The 16,154-nt window shown below is 47.5% G+C and overlaps 1 protein-coding gene across 3 annotated transcripts in view; it reads left to right on the plus strand.

The window, feature by feature from the left end:
• BTBD11 (BTB domain containing 11) overlaps positions 1 to 15,493 on the plus strand; it is a 340,058-nt gene extending 324,565 nt beyond the window's left edge. For 2 of the 3 annotated variants that reach the window (XM_023195731.2, XM_023195877.2), the window contains 3 exons: positions 5,349 to 5,417; positions 7,822 to 7,935; positions 13,298 to 15,493. In XM_023195731.2, the coding sequence (XP_023051499.1) occupies positions 5,349 to 5,417; positions 7,822 to 7,935; positions 13,298 to 13,507 (393 nt within the window). In that variant the 3' untranslated portion in view covers positions 13,508 to 15,493. Of the gene's footprint in view, positions 1 to 5,348; positions 5,418 to 7,821; positions 8,013 to 13,297 lie in introns of all 3 variants that reach the window. The other variant, XM_023195806.2, reaches the window with a different exon arrangement.
• Positions 15,494 to 16,154: the final 661 nt, after the last annotated feature.

A 16,154-nucleotide genomic window follows, 5' to 3' on the forward strand; every position in this document is an offset into this window, starting at 1 on the left:
CACCTCCTGGGTTCAAGCCATCCTCCCACCTCAGCCTCCTGAGTAGCTGGGACTACAAAAGTATTTCATCACACCCAGCTAATTTTTGTACTTTTTATAGAGATGAGGTTTTGCCTTGTTGCCCAGGCTGGTCTTGAACTCCTGAGCTCAACCAATTCACCCACCTTGGTTGGCCTCCCAAAGTGCTAGGATTACAAGCATGAGCTACTGCGTGTGGCATTATTCCCATTTTTATAGATGAAGAAACTGAGGCCCAGAGAAGCTAAATGATGTGCCCAAAGTCTTAGTTCTAGTTAGAGATAGAGCCAGGATTTGAACCCAGCCTGCCTGGTAGCAAAGCATGGGGACATTGTTCTAGAATACCCTTTCTAAATGGGAATGTGCTGAGAGTAAGAACAGTTCTCACGTCTTGAGCACTGTGTGTAAGGCTCAAAGCCAGTGGTTCTGAACCTCAGAGGCACACTAGAATCACCTGGGAGCTTTGACAATTCCCAATGCCCAGTCCATACATCAGACCAATTAAATCAGAATCTAGGGGTGGGGCCCAGGCATCAGCATTTTGAGGTCTCCCCAACCTCCTCCCAGTATCCCAAAGTGCAACCAAGTTGGAGAACCTGTGCTCTCAGTTACAGCATTTCTTACACATTAGCAGCTCTCAGAATAGCTGGAGAAGGGTGGGGTACTTGTTAAAAACACAGCGAATGTCTTAAAATGCAGATTCCTAGACCCCACCCCAAACAACGTTTCTGATTCTTCAGGTGTGAAAATTCACATTTTAACCTTTAGTTTCAGGGGCACATGCGCAAGTTCGTTAGATAAATTGTGTGTCATGGGGTTTTGGTGTTCCGATCATTTTGTCACCTAGGTAATAAGTATAGCACCCTCCTCCCACCCTCTACCTTTGAGCAGGCCCTGGTGGCTATTGTTCCCTTCTTTGTGTCCATGTGTACTCAATGTTTGGCCCCCACTTATAAGTGAGAACATGGATGCAGTACATGGATGAAGCTGGATTACAGGCATGAGATGGATAAGTTCAGGTCTCCAGCTCCATCCATGTTGTCACCAAGGACATGATCTTATTCTTTATGGCTGCATAATATTCCATGGTGCATATGCACCATGTCAGGGTTCACTTTTTTTTTTTTTGAGAAGAGTTTTGATGTTGTTGCCCAGGCTGGAGTGCAATGGCGTGATCTCGGCTCACTGCAACCTCCGCCTCCCAGGTTCAAGCGATTCTCCTGCCTCAGCCTCCTGAGTAGCTGGGATAACAGGCGCCTGCCACCACGCCTGACTAATTCTTTTTTGTATTTTTAGTAGAGACGGGGTTTATCCATGTTGGCCAGGCTGGTCTCGAACTCCTGACCTCAGGTGATCTGCCCGCCTCAGCCTCCCAAAGTGCTGGGATTACAGGCGTGAGCCACTGCGCCCAGCCCAGAATTCACATTTCTAACACGAACCCAGGTGCTTCTGCTGCTGCTCTGGGACCTGTCTCTGAGAACCACTGCTGCCCCTCACGTCATTTCATCCTTCCAGCTGCCCTGCGAGGTAGCCATAATCCCTACCTTGCAGATGAGGGCACGCACTCAGAGAGGCGGAGTAAGTGGCCCAGGTTCCCACTGCTGCTTCTAGCGGAGCTGAGGTTCAAACCCAGGCCTGGCTGACTCCCACACCTGTTCTCTTAACTTCTTCCCTTCTATGGGCACCTGCGGCCCCCGCTAAACTCACCCAGCCCTGAGGAAAGAATCTTCCAGTCCATTCGTCTGGAGCATGAGCTGGAAGCTGGAAAATGTGTGCTCCCCCAGTGCTCATGAAGGAGGAGCTTACACTGTGAAGCCTGGGACTAACTGGGGAGGTTCCTGTAATAAGAATTTGGCTCGTAGTAGGCGCTCAATAAATGTTTGCCAAGCGGCCTCGCTGAACGAGACCTCCATGGGAAAAGGCAGTCCCTGGAGGAATCCCGGGGCCTGTAATTGCTTTTGACTGGGGAAGGTTTCCCGGCCACATTAGACTCACGTTACTGTAATGGGAAGGGAAGATTGAACAGGCCCCGGGGACTTTTCCATGTTCCCGCCCTTTCCCCATAAAAGAAGAAAAGCCTCATTTGTGGCTTGAAATAGGCCAAGGAGGGCTGAATACGACCCAGCAGGAGGCTCCCAGGGGCCGGCTCACTTCAGTCCATGCTGACAGAAGAATTTTAGTAAATGAGCCTGCTTCGGGTCTCCTCCCCCAAGTCTGTTTAACATCAGTCGCCGGCGGCAAGGGCCGGACGCAGCTGAGGCTGCACCTGGAAGTGGGGGCCTCCGCGAGGCTGTGGGTGCCATTTGAATCCCTGCTTCATGCAGGTGGCAACTGCCAAGAAAAACAACTCCACGAACAGCCCCGCTGGCCTAATAAGCGTTCGTTTCACCCCCTTGCAGAAAGGCTTGTGCCGGCAGAGTTTGAAGGAGGCCCGGGCCAGCCCAATTTAAATGGCGTTGGCCCCGCCCCGGGATCTCCGTCCAGTAAGGAGCAGCATTTCCATTCAGCAGCCCCACCTGGAATACATAAGATCACGTGCTAGAGAAATGCTCTGTAAATGTTCAGGGCGGTCATTATTATGGCTCTTATCGTTATTTGTTTAGCCTTTATAAATGGAAACTGCTAGGCGAATAAATTGCTTTTAGTAAGGCCCAATTCCAACATTTACTGACTTGGTATTTTAAATGCTTATGACCCATCAGGGTGGGAGAGGGGAGGGTAAACAATGCTGTGTTATTTCACAAATCCTCAGGTGCCACCACCATCTCTGCAACAAGCAGATGGTCCCAAGAGCCCAAAGTCAGTACGTGGGAGAGTCAAACACAGAGAAGCGAGGATTCGTGTTTATGGGCAGGGTGTGCACACTGCAGGCTGTTTGCTTGCTGTGTGCCAGGCACTGGGATACAGCGATGGGCAAGACCTGGTTGTGCCCTCAGACTCTAGTGAGAAACAACACTGCAATCGAGGATGGTGCATGATTGCCTGATGTGACCTGCGGTGGGGTGGAGATCTGAGGAGCCGCTCCACTGCAGATGACCACTGACTAGATCCAGAAGGAGCGTGCACAGCTCAGTGGACAGAAGAAGGGGAGGGCATCCTAGCAGAGGGAACAGTGTGGGCAAAAGCACGGGACTAGAAGAGAGGGTGGGAGGTTCTGATGCAGGCAAGCGGTCGAGTGGTCCAAGCATAAAAGGCAACCTTTGGCCGGGCATGGTGACTCACCCATGTAATCCCAGTGCTTTGGAAGGCCCAAGGCAGGTTGATCACTTGAGCTCAAGAGTTCAAGACCAGCCTGGGCAACATAGCAAAATCCCGTCTCTACAAAAAATACAAAAATTAGCCATGTGTGGTGGTGCACACCTGTAGTCCCAGCTACTCAGGAGGCTGAAGTGGAAGGATCGCTTGAGCCTGGGAGGCAGAGGTTGCAGTGAGTTATGATAGCACCACTGCACTCCAGCCTGGGTGACAGAGTGAGACCCTGTCTCAAATTAAAAATAAATAAATTAAAATATTAGCCAGGCATGGTGGTGCGTGCCTGTAGTCCTAGCTACTTGGGAGGCTGAGGTGGGGGGATTGCTTGAGCCCAGAAGTTTGAGCTTACAGTGAGCTGTGACCACACCTCTGCACTCCAGCCTGAGTAACAGAATGAGACCTTGTCTCAAATAATGATAAATAAGAATTTCAATAAAGCTGTAAACAGTATTTTTAAAATAACTTAAACACACATGCAACAAGCAGTCTGAGACCGGTCACAAAGACTTTCAGATGGCCTGGGTGAGAACAAGGCAGCATGTAGCAGAAACAAAGGAAAAGATTTTTCAGTCTCAGAGAAAATTAAAGAGCTGACATTTGCAGAGGTCTTGCTGTGTGCCAGGCCCCTGCTAGGCCTGTTCTATGCAGTGACTCATTTAGTCTTCATCACAATTCCATGAGGAAGGTAACATTATCCCCACTCCACAGATAAGAAACTGAGACACACAGAGCCTAACTTAATTCAGGTCCCGCAGCTTTTAAGTGGCAGAGCCAGATCAGAAACTGAGGCAGCCCAACTCCAGGCTCATTGCACTTAGTCGGTGTCCTATATTGGTCACAGACTGTCAGCTTGAAGGGACCATGGAGGACAGCCCAGTCTAGGCTCATTTTACAAGTACCCAAAAAAGGGAGGAAACCAGTCTAGATTTCACCCACACAGCTGCCTGAGAACCAGGGAGGTAAAGTGAGTTTGTCAAGCATGCAGGTAGAAGACAATAGGGGCCAGGCATGGTGGCTCACACCTGTAATCCTGGCACTTTAGGAGGCCAAGGTGGGTGGATTGCCTGAGCTCAGTAGTTCAAGACCAGCCTGGGCAACACAGTGAAACCCAGTCTCTACTAAAATACAGAAAACTAGCCAGGTGTGGTGGCGTGCGCCTGTAGTCCTAGCTACTTGGGAGGCTGAGGCAGGAGAACTGCTTGAACCCAGGAGGTGGAGGTTGCAGTGAGCCGAGATTGTGCCACTGCACTCCAGCCTGGGCCACAGAACAAGACTCCATCTCCCCCCACCCCCACATACACATGCAAAGACAATAGGAAGTGAAGGAGACTGGGACAAACCACCTAAAAAATTAACACCCAGTTGTCGTAGGAGATAAGATAGCAAAGTCAGATACATCCATGGGCCCCATTCCATTCAAGGGACACCAGTTTGCAAAGCTCTGGAAACTTTGCCTGCTGTTTGGGCATCGTGAGTCATATGAATAAAGAACATCCAGGCTAGGGCCATTGACATCGTCAGTGATACACAGAAACCCTGGACCCCTCATGGCTTCGCCTTGGAGCTCGGCACATTGTAATAAGGAGCAGATGGCCCTGTGGCATCCCAGAGTCACCTTCTGGGACTTCAACAGGAGGCTTTGAGTCAAACTGGGCCATGTTAGCAGGGAACAACCCTCTGATGCAGGCTCTTCAAGCCACACCACGTGTGCAGCAGTTCCGCGCAGCATAACTGGGGTAGGAGACGGGAGAGGAACCCGTGATTATCATGCATACATGGAAAAGCTGTCATGAGGAGCAGTAGCTTAGGGTTGTTTAGTTTGGTCTTGGGGGTGGGCATGGAACTGGGGGTGGGAAACCATATGGAGGCAAGTTTCATATCTGACTGATGAAACTGTTCAAAATGGACGGTCTCCTCCCCTTAAGGTAGTGAGCTCTTGGTCACTGGTGACATGGAAATGGGCAACCATTTGGAATGGATGTCCTAGAGGTCTCAGGAACTAAGCCTGAGCTGGGACATCCACCGAATGGCTTTAATGTGTCTTTGCCATTGACACTGTTCTCTGTGCTTTCTTCCAGCTGGTTATGCAGTATCTCTACTACGGTGGCCCAGAGTCACTGCTCATTAAGAACAATGAGATCATGGAGGTAAGGGAGCCATCGTGGTGGTGGCTGTCACAAGTCCCTTGGGTGAGTGGCACCTCTGTAAACTCGGGTCGCCGGCGTGCAGGGAAGTGTCTGGAAGGACCCGTGTTGGGTTTTCATTTGGATGAAGACTTGGGGCTCTTGTTCCGTCCTGACTCCTCAGTCCTCCCATACAGGAAGGGCTTCTCATCAGAGACCTTCCCTGGCAGGCTGGGGTGCCAGTGCACTTGCTTGCCTGACTGCTTTCAGCAGCCACTGAGTGAAACCCAATTTTAACTGGCATTGGTGGTAGGGGGGCAGGGAAGGGAAGGAATTTGACTGGAAAGTCTGAGGCTACAGCTGAGGCTCTAATAGTGATATCATCAGGAAATACCCTAGATGACGTCTTCTCCCTTGTCACTTATAAAAATATATCCCCTAAAAACGTCCCTCAATTCACAACACTGTCTGTTCTTCCAAGATGCAGAAGTGGAGGGCAGATTATAATCTCCTCTGGGCTTTCCTCAGACTGAGCATCCCACAGTCAGGCAGCCCACACCTGCTTCCTTCACTCTCCCCCAACCCCTGTCCACCTCTTGTAATTTGACCAGTTCTAGCCCCGCCTATCCAGGAGACTTGTTTCTGCCCGATTTTGTCCAAAGCCAAGATTTTCCCCTGTTCCTTGCCAAAAGTAGAAATCTTGTTCATTTTCCTAATCGAAACTGGGAACTTTGAACCAGAAGCCAAAGATCACCCCCAATTAATCCCCAGCAAAAGAGCCAGGATCACGGTCAGTTGTCTGATGTCTAGGGTGCCTGGCTGATGAGAGATGTCAGGACACAATCAACTGTTCAAGAGCAGACCTCACACAGTGGTTACAACACGGATGCTGTGCCAGACTTGTCTAAATCCAGGCTTTAGAGCTTCTGAGCTGTGTGACTGTGGACAAGTTATTTAACCTCAAATCCTCAGCTTCCTCACCTGTAAAATGGGGATAACTATCTACCTCATTGGGTTTTTTAGAGGATCTTAAAAAATTGTTAAGGTGCTTAGAACAATGCCTGGCACATAGTGATTGTGATTAGATCTACGTATTCACTGCAGGCCCACTTATCCTTTCTTCTTACTCTGTGAAACCTTCCGTGGTAACTCTCTCCCCACCCAAACATGCACAAATGCAGACACACATGGACACAGTGACTCTCTTGTCTCCCTGGACTACTCCTCTGATGGTTTTAGTCTCAAGAATGTGGGCTCGTTTGTAAACAAAAGTGCGGTGGTGTTTACAACTGATTTTTTTTTTTTTTTTAAACAGAGTCTCACTCTGCCCCCAGGCTGGAGTGCAGTGGTGCAATTTTAGCTCACTGCAACCTCCGCCTCCTGAGGTCACACCATTCTCCTGCCTCAGCCTCCCGAGTAGCTGGGATTACAGGCACCTGCCATCACACCCAGATAATTTTTTGTGTTTTTAGTAGAGACGGGGTTTCACCATGTTGGCCAGATGGTCTCGAACTCCTGACCTCAGCCTTCCAAAGTGTTGGGATTACAGGCATGAGCCACTGCACCCGGCTGTTTACAACAAATTGATCACAACCAGTTATGAATTTCTGTGTTCCTTCTCCACTCCCACTGCTTCATTTGTCTAGCCTTAACAAAAATAAAAATAAATAAAAATAATTTTAACTAAAAATAAGGAATGTACATTTAAATCATTTCAATCATACAGAAGGGTTTTGAATACAAAGCAGCTGCCCGGGCCCACCCTGCCCTCCCTCCAGTCCTCATTCCCAAAACCAGTCCTTTGAACTCTTGCTCTTAGCTCTTTCATCCCCTCCCCAAAGCATGTCGTTCTCTCAACACACATCTGTCGAGCATCTCCCAGGCTGGCACTGTGCTCAGGGCCAGGTTACAGCAGTGATGAAAACTGACACAGATCCCTGCCCTCCTGGACTCTAGTGAGGGAGGCAGACATGACATCACACCTGGTGTGCTGTGACTGTGAGGAGTGAGACAGGGCAAGGAGGAAAGGAGGATAGATGGGGTAGAGGGAGGCTCCTCTGAGGAGGCGACATCTGAGTGGAGACCCGGACAACAGAGGGAGTGAGCCACCTCGATATCCAGCTTGCTGATAATACCCTGATTTTCACCCTTGTTTCTGGACATAACAATTTTGGGCATTTTGGGTTGACCTCCTGCTGTGATGGGTATGAATTGAGTTTGCTTAGTCCTCCCCTCCTCCCCCATCTTTCCCCACGACGGAATCCTATCTTTGTCCTCTTCCTCTAGTGTTACCTTTGTGCATCATTTTCTGTCCCCCACCCTTGATGCTGCTGTGGAAGATGAGGATGAAGACTGTCTTACCACTCTGGTTCCTTACTCCTTTCCATCCACCTCCCAGCCTCTAACAGACTCTTTTTGTTGTTTTTAGCTTCTGTCTGCTGCTAAGTTTTTCCAGCTGGAGGCTTTGCAGCGACACTGTGAGATTATCTGTGCGAAAAGCATCAATACCGACAACTGTGTGGATATTTACAACCATGCCAAGGTAATCAATCTCATTCTTGCGCAGTGCGCACACAGGAGCGCTGAAGCCGGAGAGGCCTTTCCTTGGCAAACACAGAGGTAGGGTAGAGAGTGGGTGCTGGGCCAGTTCTCTGAGGGCTAAGCCTCTGGCTTCTGCCAAGATCTGCTTCCTGCTCTAGAAAAGATGCCTTCCACCTCCCGCCCAGAACAAGGAAAGTAGGAGCCCAGAAGTTTCAAAGACAGGGTTCTCAAACAGTGCTTCGCAAACTCTCATGTGCATACGACTCATGTCACAGACTCCGGTTCCATAGACTGGGATGGGCCCTGTTCAGCTTTTCTGACAAGCTCCCAGGTGATGTCTCTGCTGATGATCTAAGGGACACCTTCTAAGGTTCTAGAACAGTGGTTCTCCAATCCAGCAGCATCAGGGAACTTGCCGGAAAGGTACATTTTCAGGCCGTACCCCACACCTACTGAATCAGAAATTTGAGGGGACCCAGCCACCTGTGGCTTTGCGTGCCCTCCAGCTGATTCTAATGTGTGCTCGGGGTGAGAACCGCCCTTCCAGAATTGTTCTCAATGCCAGCTGCACGTTAAAATCACCTGGGGACTCACTTAAACTTCCTATGCCTGGGACCCATCACAGACTAATCAGTCAGCCTCTGGGAGTGGAACCTGGAGAAAGGCAGCTTTCAGAGCTTCCCAGGTGATGCTCAGATGTGGCCAAGATTGAGAATAGGCTGTAAGCACCGCTGAAGTCTTTGGAGTCTGCTTAATCAGGTGGATCCAACACCTGGCTACAAATTAGAATCACCTGGGGGAGCTTTCGGAATGCCAGTGTAGTCCCCCATCCCCGACGACCTCAGCAATATCCCCTCAGGGAGCCCAGAAATCTGTATTTTTAACAAGCTGCTAGAGTGACATCAGCCCTCAAATCAGTCTTCACTCCAGTTTTCAAGAACCACTGACTTCATCCAATTCACTTCATCAGTGGGGAGACTGGGCCCAAGAGAAGTAAAATACTTTGTCCAGGTACCACTGCATTTTGTTCCACGTGCTGAGCACAGGGGGCATTAACAGTTCCAGCAAGAAACAATAACACCAGTTAAGATGAGGAGTTAGGTTGATTGACTGATTGATTGATTGATTGATAAGATGGAGTTTCACTCTTGTTGCCCAGGCTGAAGTGCAATGGTGCAATCTAGGCTCACTGCAACCTCCTCCTGGGTTCAAGCAATTCTCCTGCCTCAGCCTCCCAAGTAGCTGGGATTACAGGCATGAGCCACCACACCCAGCCAAGATGAAGAGTTATTTTAGGAGTTTACCACAAAATTTTCCTGTTTTATATAACTGGAGCCCAGTACACATGACTCCCATATCACACACAGCTCTGGACAGTGACAGGGCACGTGAATGACGCTCCTATTGCTTGTTGTGAAAAATCAGATTGCATGTGAGATGCTACTTGCTTAAGACAGCATTCAGTGAGCCCTTTTAATGTGCAGGCACCTGTGCTAAGAGCCTTGTTGCATCTTGTTTTTTAATCTTCACTACAACCCTTTTAGGTAAATGCTACACTAGTCTCATGTTATCATAAGGAGACTGAAGCACAGAGAGGTGAAGTAGCTTGCTTAAGGTCACACAGCTAGTAATGAGATTTTTGTATTATGGTAAAATGTACATAACATAGAATTTGCCACTTTAACCATTTTTAAGTATACAGTTCAGTGGTATTAGGTACATTTGATTGTTGTGCAACCATCACTACCATTCATCTATAGAATTTTTTCATCTTTCCAAACTGATACTATACCCTTTAAACACCAAATCCTCATTCCTCCCCTCCCCCAGGCCCTGGTATTCACCATTCTACTTCCTGTCTCTATGAATCTGACTACTCAAGGGATGTCACATAAGTGGAATCATACAGTATGTGTCTTTTTGTGACTGATTTATTTCACTTAGCATAACGTCCTCAAGGTTCATCCATATTGTAGCATGCGTCAGAATTTCTTCTTTAAGGATGAATAGTATTTCACTGTATGTACATGCCATATTTTGTTTATTCATCTATCAATAGACACTTTGGTTGCTTCCACTTTTTGGTTATTGTGAACAATATTGTGTTGCTGTGACCATGGGTGTACAAATATCTGTTCAAATCCCTGCCTTTTTTTTTTTTTTTTTTTTTGACACAGAGTCTCGCTCTGTCACCCAGGCTGGAGTACAGTGACATGATCTCGGCTCACTGTAACTTTTGCCTCCCAGGTTCAAGCGATTCTCCTGCCTCAGCCTCCTGAGTAGCTGGGACCACAAGCATGTGCCACCATGCCTGGCTAATTTTTGTATTTTTATTAGAGACAGATGCTTGCCATGTTAGCCAGGCTGGTCTTGAACTCCTGACCTCAGGTGATCCACCAGCCTCAGCCTCCCAAAGTGCTGGGATTACAGACGTGAGCCACCGCGCCTGGCCTCAAATTTGTGCTTTCAGTTATTTGGGGTATATTCCCAGAAGTGTAGTACTGAGACTTTTGAACCCAGATTTGTCTCACTCCAAAGCATAGGTTCTTGACCCTGTGTTTACGGTCTGGCTCAATAAATGTTGGAAATATTTTCAATAATCCTTGATACTCAAGATTTTCTGATTGGCTATCAGTAAATCAAAAACTACAGTCAGTCTACATTGTACACACACACACACACACACACACACACACACTTGGGTTCTAGTTAAATGAGGATTATACCAAAATCTGGTTTCTCAGGACACAAGCAGTTTTTTTTTTTTTTCATTCTTAAACTGATTACTGTGCAGAAGAGAGGTCTCTTTCTCTGCACCAAGGCAGACAGCCTGATTAGCCTTGTGCTCCTCTGTCCTCCTCCTCGACCATGGTCACTCAAATTGCCCCATGAACTTGACATCCACGGTGGCTTTTCTGTGGCCTCCCACCTTGGCAGCGAGGCCTGTGTTTCACAATCCCATTTTAATCTTTTCAAGTTTGTTGGCAGGCAGCTTCTGTAGCATATCTTGTGATTTAATAATATTGCCTGATGCAATGTGAGCCCCGGCTGGGAATACAGGCTTAGAATACCTATGGCAGAGAAACTGCCTCTTTCATACATACATATATACATTATATATGTGTATACATATATATACACACACACATACACCTACAGACACCCTTTGCAGACAGGGCTTTGGCTTTTACGGACACCAGCTCTGCCTCAGACATCCAGGTCACTACCTGGAGTGTTTCCAAGAGAAATATCTGCCCTTCGTGATAGTCACCTGGAGGGCAATGCCAGCTGCCCCCTGCCCTTTCTGTGCACTGCTTCCCCTGTGCTGTGGATGCTGCAGTCCGCTAACAGCCACACACCATGTGGATTTGATGACTGGCAGATTGTGCTGCAAATAGAGGCTAGTTTAGGAAAAAGAGTGGTAAAGAAAGAAACCAACACTTGGCGTTTGTAACTCCAGGCAATGCAGGTGTTTAGATGCTAAGAGCCACGTTCCAAATGTCCATGACGACCTCCACAACGTTACCTCTGTATTACATCTAACCGTTTAAGACAGCTGTGGAATTTTATACAGAGGAGAAACCCATTCCACAAATGCATGGCTTAGCCATCTCTTTTTTCCTAGTAAACCTGTACGAAACTATTGAGTTACAAAAAGAGGCCCTGGAGCTTCTTGTGGCCCTTTCAGCGTGTCTCTTGAGAAAAAGAACAAGCTGGTTCATCAGACTGAATCTCAGCTGTTGTGGTTAAGCTCAACAGTGCATCATGATGGAAAGAACACGGGTTTGGAAACCAAAGGATTTTTTCGCTAGTGTTTATTGAGTAGCCAGTATTTCCTAGGAGCTGTATTCATCAGAATATAATACGAAATTAGAGGAGCTGGGCGCAGTGGCTCACGCCTGTAATCCCAGCACTTTGGAAGGCTGAGGTGGGATGATCACTTAAGGCCAGGAGTTTGAGACCAGCCTGAGCAACATAGTGAAACCCCATCTCTATGAAAAGAAATACAAAAAAAATAAATAAAATAGCTGGGCATGCTGGCGCGCACCTCTAGTCCCAGCTACTCAGACGGCTGAGGCAGGAGGATCACCTGAGCCCTGGAGGTCAAGGCTGCAGTAAGCAGAGATCACGCCACCGTAATCCAGCCTGAGCCACAGAATGAGGCTCTGTCTTAAAAAAGAAAAAAAATTAGACATGGTCTCTGCCCTTGAAAAAATTATAGTCTAGGACAAGGGCCAGATAATATTTTCAACTTTCCAGATCACACAGTTGGCTTTGTACCTACTCAATTTTGCGAAAAGCAGCCAAAGAATATGTAAATGAATGGTATGGCATGGCTGTGTTCCAATAAAACTTTATTTATAAAAACAGGTGGTGGGCCATCTTTGGCCTTCAGGCCTATAGTTTGCCAACCACTGGTCTAGGGAATGAGAGCTCTAATCCCAGTTCTGTTAGTAATTAGTTGTGTGGAGACAGGCCAGAGGTTGATATACAGTCACCATTCAATAAATACTATCAAATATTATCAATGTAGGTATATATTATGCTTTTATTTTCCACTAACATGTGCTGAATGACACTAATCTACAAAGCAAGTGCCAGGTGTGCTGGTGGGGAGAGTTCACTGTGTCCTCAGAATCAGATCGGCAACTCTGAGCCTCAGTTCCCTCACCTGTACCAGGAAGCCTTGTACTCTGTGATTATAAGAGCAGGATTTGTGTTGAAAGAATGAGAAGATTTCTAAGCCAGGTGCAGTGGCTCACACCTGTAATCCCAACACTTTGGGAGGCCTACCTTGGAGGCTGAGGCAGAAGAATCATTTGAACCCTGGAGGTAGAGGTTGCAGTGAGCCAAGATCATGCCACTGCACTCCAGCCTGGGCAACAGAGTGAAACTCTGTCTCAAAAAAAAAAAAGAATGAAAGGATTGCTAAGATCTCTGTCAGTTCCAGGATTTGTGCATCTATATGGATATTTGTGGGATAACTAGCCCACTCACTGATAAACTTCAACAAGCTTTATAAGCCTCTTGGAGACCACAGAATTACTACATGCATCCCTGTCCTAAATGGCACAGCAGAGCACGATACCCCTGTAGTCCACCCCTTGCTTTTGTAACTTGGAAAACTGAGGCCCAGAGAAGTGATTTGATTGGCACAAGGCCAGGGAATGGAGGAATGGACTCCAGCCCTTTGACAGGATGAGCTGCAAAGTCACACCCCATGGGTGTGTGCTGGGGAATCAGAGACATTCTGCAGCCAGTCTTCCTTAGCAGGTGTGCACCATTATTAGCTCTGAAGGCATAATCTGAAAGGTGCTTTTCAGAAGCATAACCGTCTCCCATTTCCTCTCCACTCTCCACAGTTTCTTGGCGTCACGGAGCTCTCAGCATATTGCGAAGGCTACTTTCTCAAAAACATGATGGTCCTCATTGAAAACGAAGCATTCAAGCAGCTCCTGTATGACAAAAATGGTGAAGGGACCGGCCAGGATGTGCTCCAGGATTTACAGAGGACGTTGGCCATCAGAATTCAGTCCATCCACTTGTCATCTTCCAAAGGTTCCGTGGTTTGAAATGCCCAGTGCAGCGAATGCTTCCCGGGAACCTTCCAGTTCTCCTGCCGCATTGGCTTTACACAAACACAGACAAATTCCACCTGGCACCTGTTTTTGGCTGGGCCAAGGAGCTGCCTCTACTGCTCCCACGTGTTCCTGTTGAAAAACAAAGGACTTTCCACCGGTCTGCAGATCAGATCAGCTGGGTCCAGAGCTTAATGGGCAGCTGGACAACCAAGTTAACCCCAACCAAAAGCACCCCTAGGACCTTTGAACACCCACTGCCGGGGACCACTGTCCAATGAATGGATTGAGGCCTTTCAAAGGTCACTCAGGTTCCATGTTGACAGTTGGAGGACTTCACCGTACCGACCCTGAAGGGATTGTATTACACATTGAGGACCTTGGTAGCTGTGCTTCAGCAAACGCACCGTACCGACCCTGAAGAGATTGTATTACACATTGAGGACCTTAGTAGCTGTGCTTCAGCAAACGTCAACCATGGTAGTAAATTGGTGAGGCTGTGACCCATAATGAGGAAATAATTTGGCAAATTTTTAGGGGTGGGAACTTTTTAAAATGTTCATTTAAAAAAAACAAAAACAGGGCAGTCTTGTAGTTTAAAATATATTTCTAAAAGCTTAACAGTTCGTTTTCAACTAAATTGTGTTTAGGGATCTGTGTTTTGAGATTTTTCTTTCTTTTCTTTTTTAAATAGTAAGTCACAGGTCCACACTGTGTAAACATGCATCTGATAAGATACTGCTGATATTCTAAACAAGTCGAAATAATCTTGCCTTAGTGATCATGATTACACAAAAGAGGTGCACTGCCAATAAGTATCTCTAATTCAATAGTTGAAAACAACCTGCATGCTAATCGTGGTTTCGGGGTGAGAATAAAACACCCCCACATAACATGCATTTGCATGGGTCCGAACCTGTGAAATGTTACGTTTGTGCTTCATTTTTGCCAACGTAAAAATGTTCCATCATTTCTAGCTAAAACTCCATTTGGTGAAACCAACATATCCATTTCTTTTCCTAGTTATGGATGATTTGGGGATGCTTTTGCAGAAATGTGTTCACAGATGATGCTGAATGGGGGGAGGGGGGCAGCACGTCAGAGAATTTACTATTAATCCCAGAGTTTTCTCTGTATTCTCAGAAGATGTTAATAGTTTGTTACTAGCCAGAGAGTATGACTATGTTAGATTATTTTTAAAGATGAAACATGTACGATAGGATGAATTCTTTCTGTATTCTGAGAGTGTACAGTATAGGATTATTATAATGGAAGTTTATATCAACAGGGTTTCGTTGGCTCTGCCATATATTGTAAGCAAAAGAGATTGGTAAAGGGCCACAGTATTCCAGATAACTTTTCAGTTGCGGCCTTTCTTCTCGTTCTTTAATTTGAAACCTAGATACATGCAGTAAAAACTAGGAGAATGACTTTTATCCTTGGGGATGGCCAAGTTTTGTTGATAAACCTATTTCCTAGCATGCCTTCAGGAAGCTGCGCCAGACCCTAGATTGTGAAGGAGCCACTGTTCTTCTATTGTACGAGCTCCCTGAACCATTGTTCAGAGGACCAACGTAACATCGCTTCATGGGCATGGCCCATGGAGCATCTGGGTGACATCTGTCTACAGTATTGGCTCTTCTGCGAGGCTGATACACAAGGCCTCTCTTCCACATGGTCATTTGCAAACCTCCCCCAGCCCCTACCATCCAATGTGGAAGGAAAACAAGAACTGCCTGAAGAAGAGTCCAAGCTACAGATACACAGCGTGTGCATCGCGGCTGTCACCTTCCTCCTCCCTCTTCTGTATCCCCAGAGATGCTGCGTGGATGTTTCCTTAACCTCAGCTGACTTCCCTGTGAATGTCATAATGCTAGTTCAGGGCCTCCAGGCATTGATTTGTACAGTGGCAACTCCCAATGGGGCTTCTGTTATCGTTTGGTGTGCTTTCTCTGTCATTAAAAGAAATGATTTTCCGAGGCCGTGCACCATGTGTGTGGTTTGAGTGAGCTCTTTATCCCAATAGTTCAAGCCTCAGAACTTCACTCCGTGAAGAGATTGGACAATGTGGTCCCGCAGAAAAAGTCAAGGGAAATGAAGACACTAGATAAAAGACAAATGTTCCTGTTGCTGGCGGTGTGGCAGCCAAGCCCTAGTGATCTTTTTCACATCAGGCAGAGAAGCTACAGTTGCCACCATCTGAGCCACCGCCATAGCACTGCCTAAGGCAGAGACTCACCTGCAGAGAGTGGAGTTCTGGCTGTCACTCGTTTGCCTGGATGACACTTTTTGAGGATGGGGGATGAGAAAGACAAGTTATCTCCACATGGTGGGTCCCCACCAAGGGCCAGCGTGAGCTGATGCTAGGGGATGGTGGCAGCATTACGGGATGGGGGTGGGGGTCATGGAGGGACAGGCAGCTCTCTTTCTGGGTGTCATCATTGCTGAGGTCAAACCAAGTCCCCAGGGGCTCTGCTGTGGCTCCTGACCCAGCCTGGGCCCAACCCAGGCATATGTGCAGATGAATCCCCCTGGCCAATCCACAAAAGCCTACAAGCAGGTCAGGGGAAAGGCCCAGCCAGCCCTGGGAGACCTGGGCCAGTGAGGCCCGGTAGAGAGCTCACATCGCCCCACCTCCCGG

Source organism: Piliocolobus tephrosceles, chromosome 10, assembly GCF_002776525.5.
Source record: "Piliocolobus tephrosceles isolate RC106 chromosome 10, ASM277652v3, whole genome shotgun sequence".
Classification (NCBI taxonomy): domain Eukaryota; kingdom Metazoa; phylum Chordata; class Mammalia; order Primates; family Cercopithecidae; genus Piliocolobus; species Piliocolobus tephrosceles.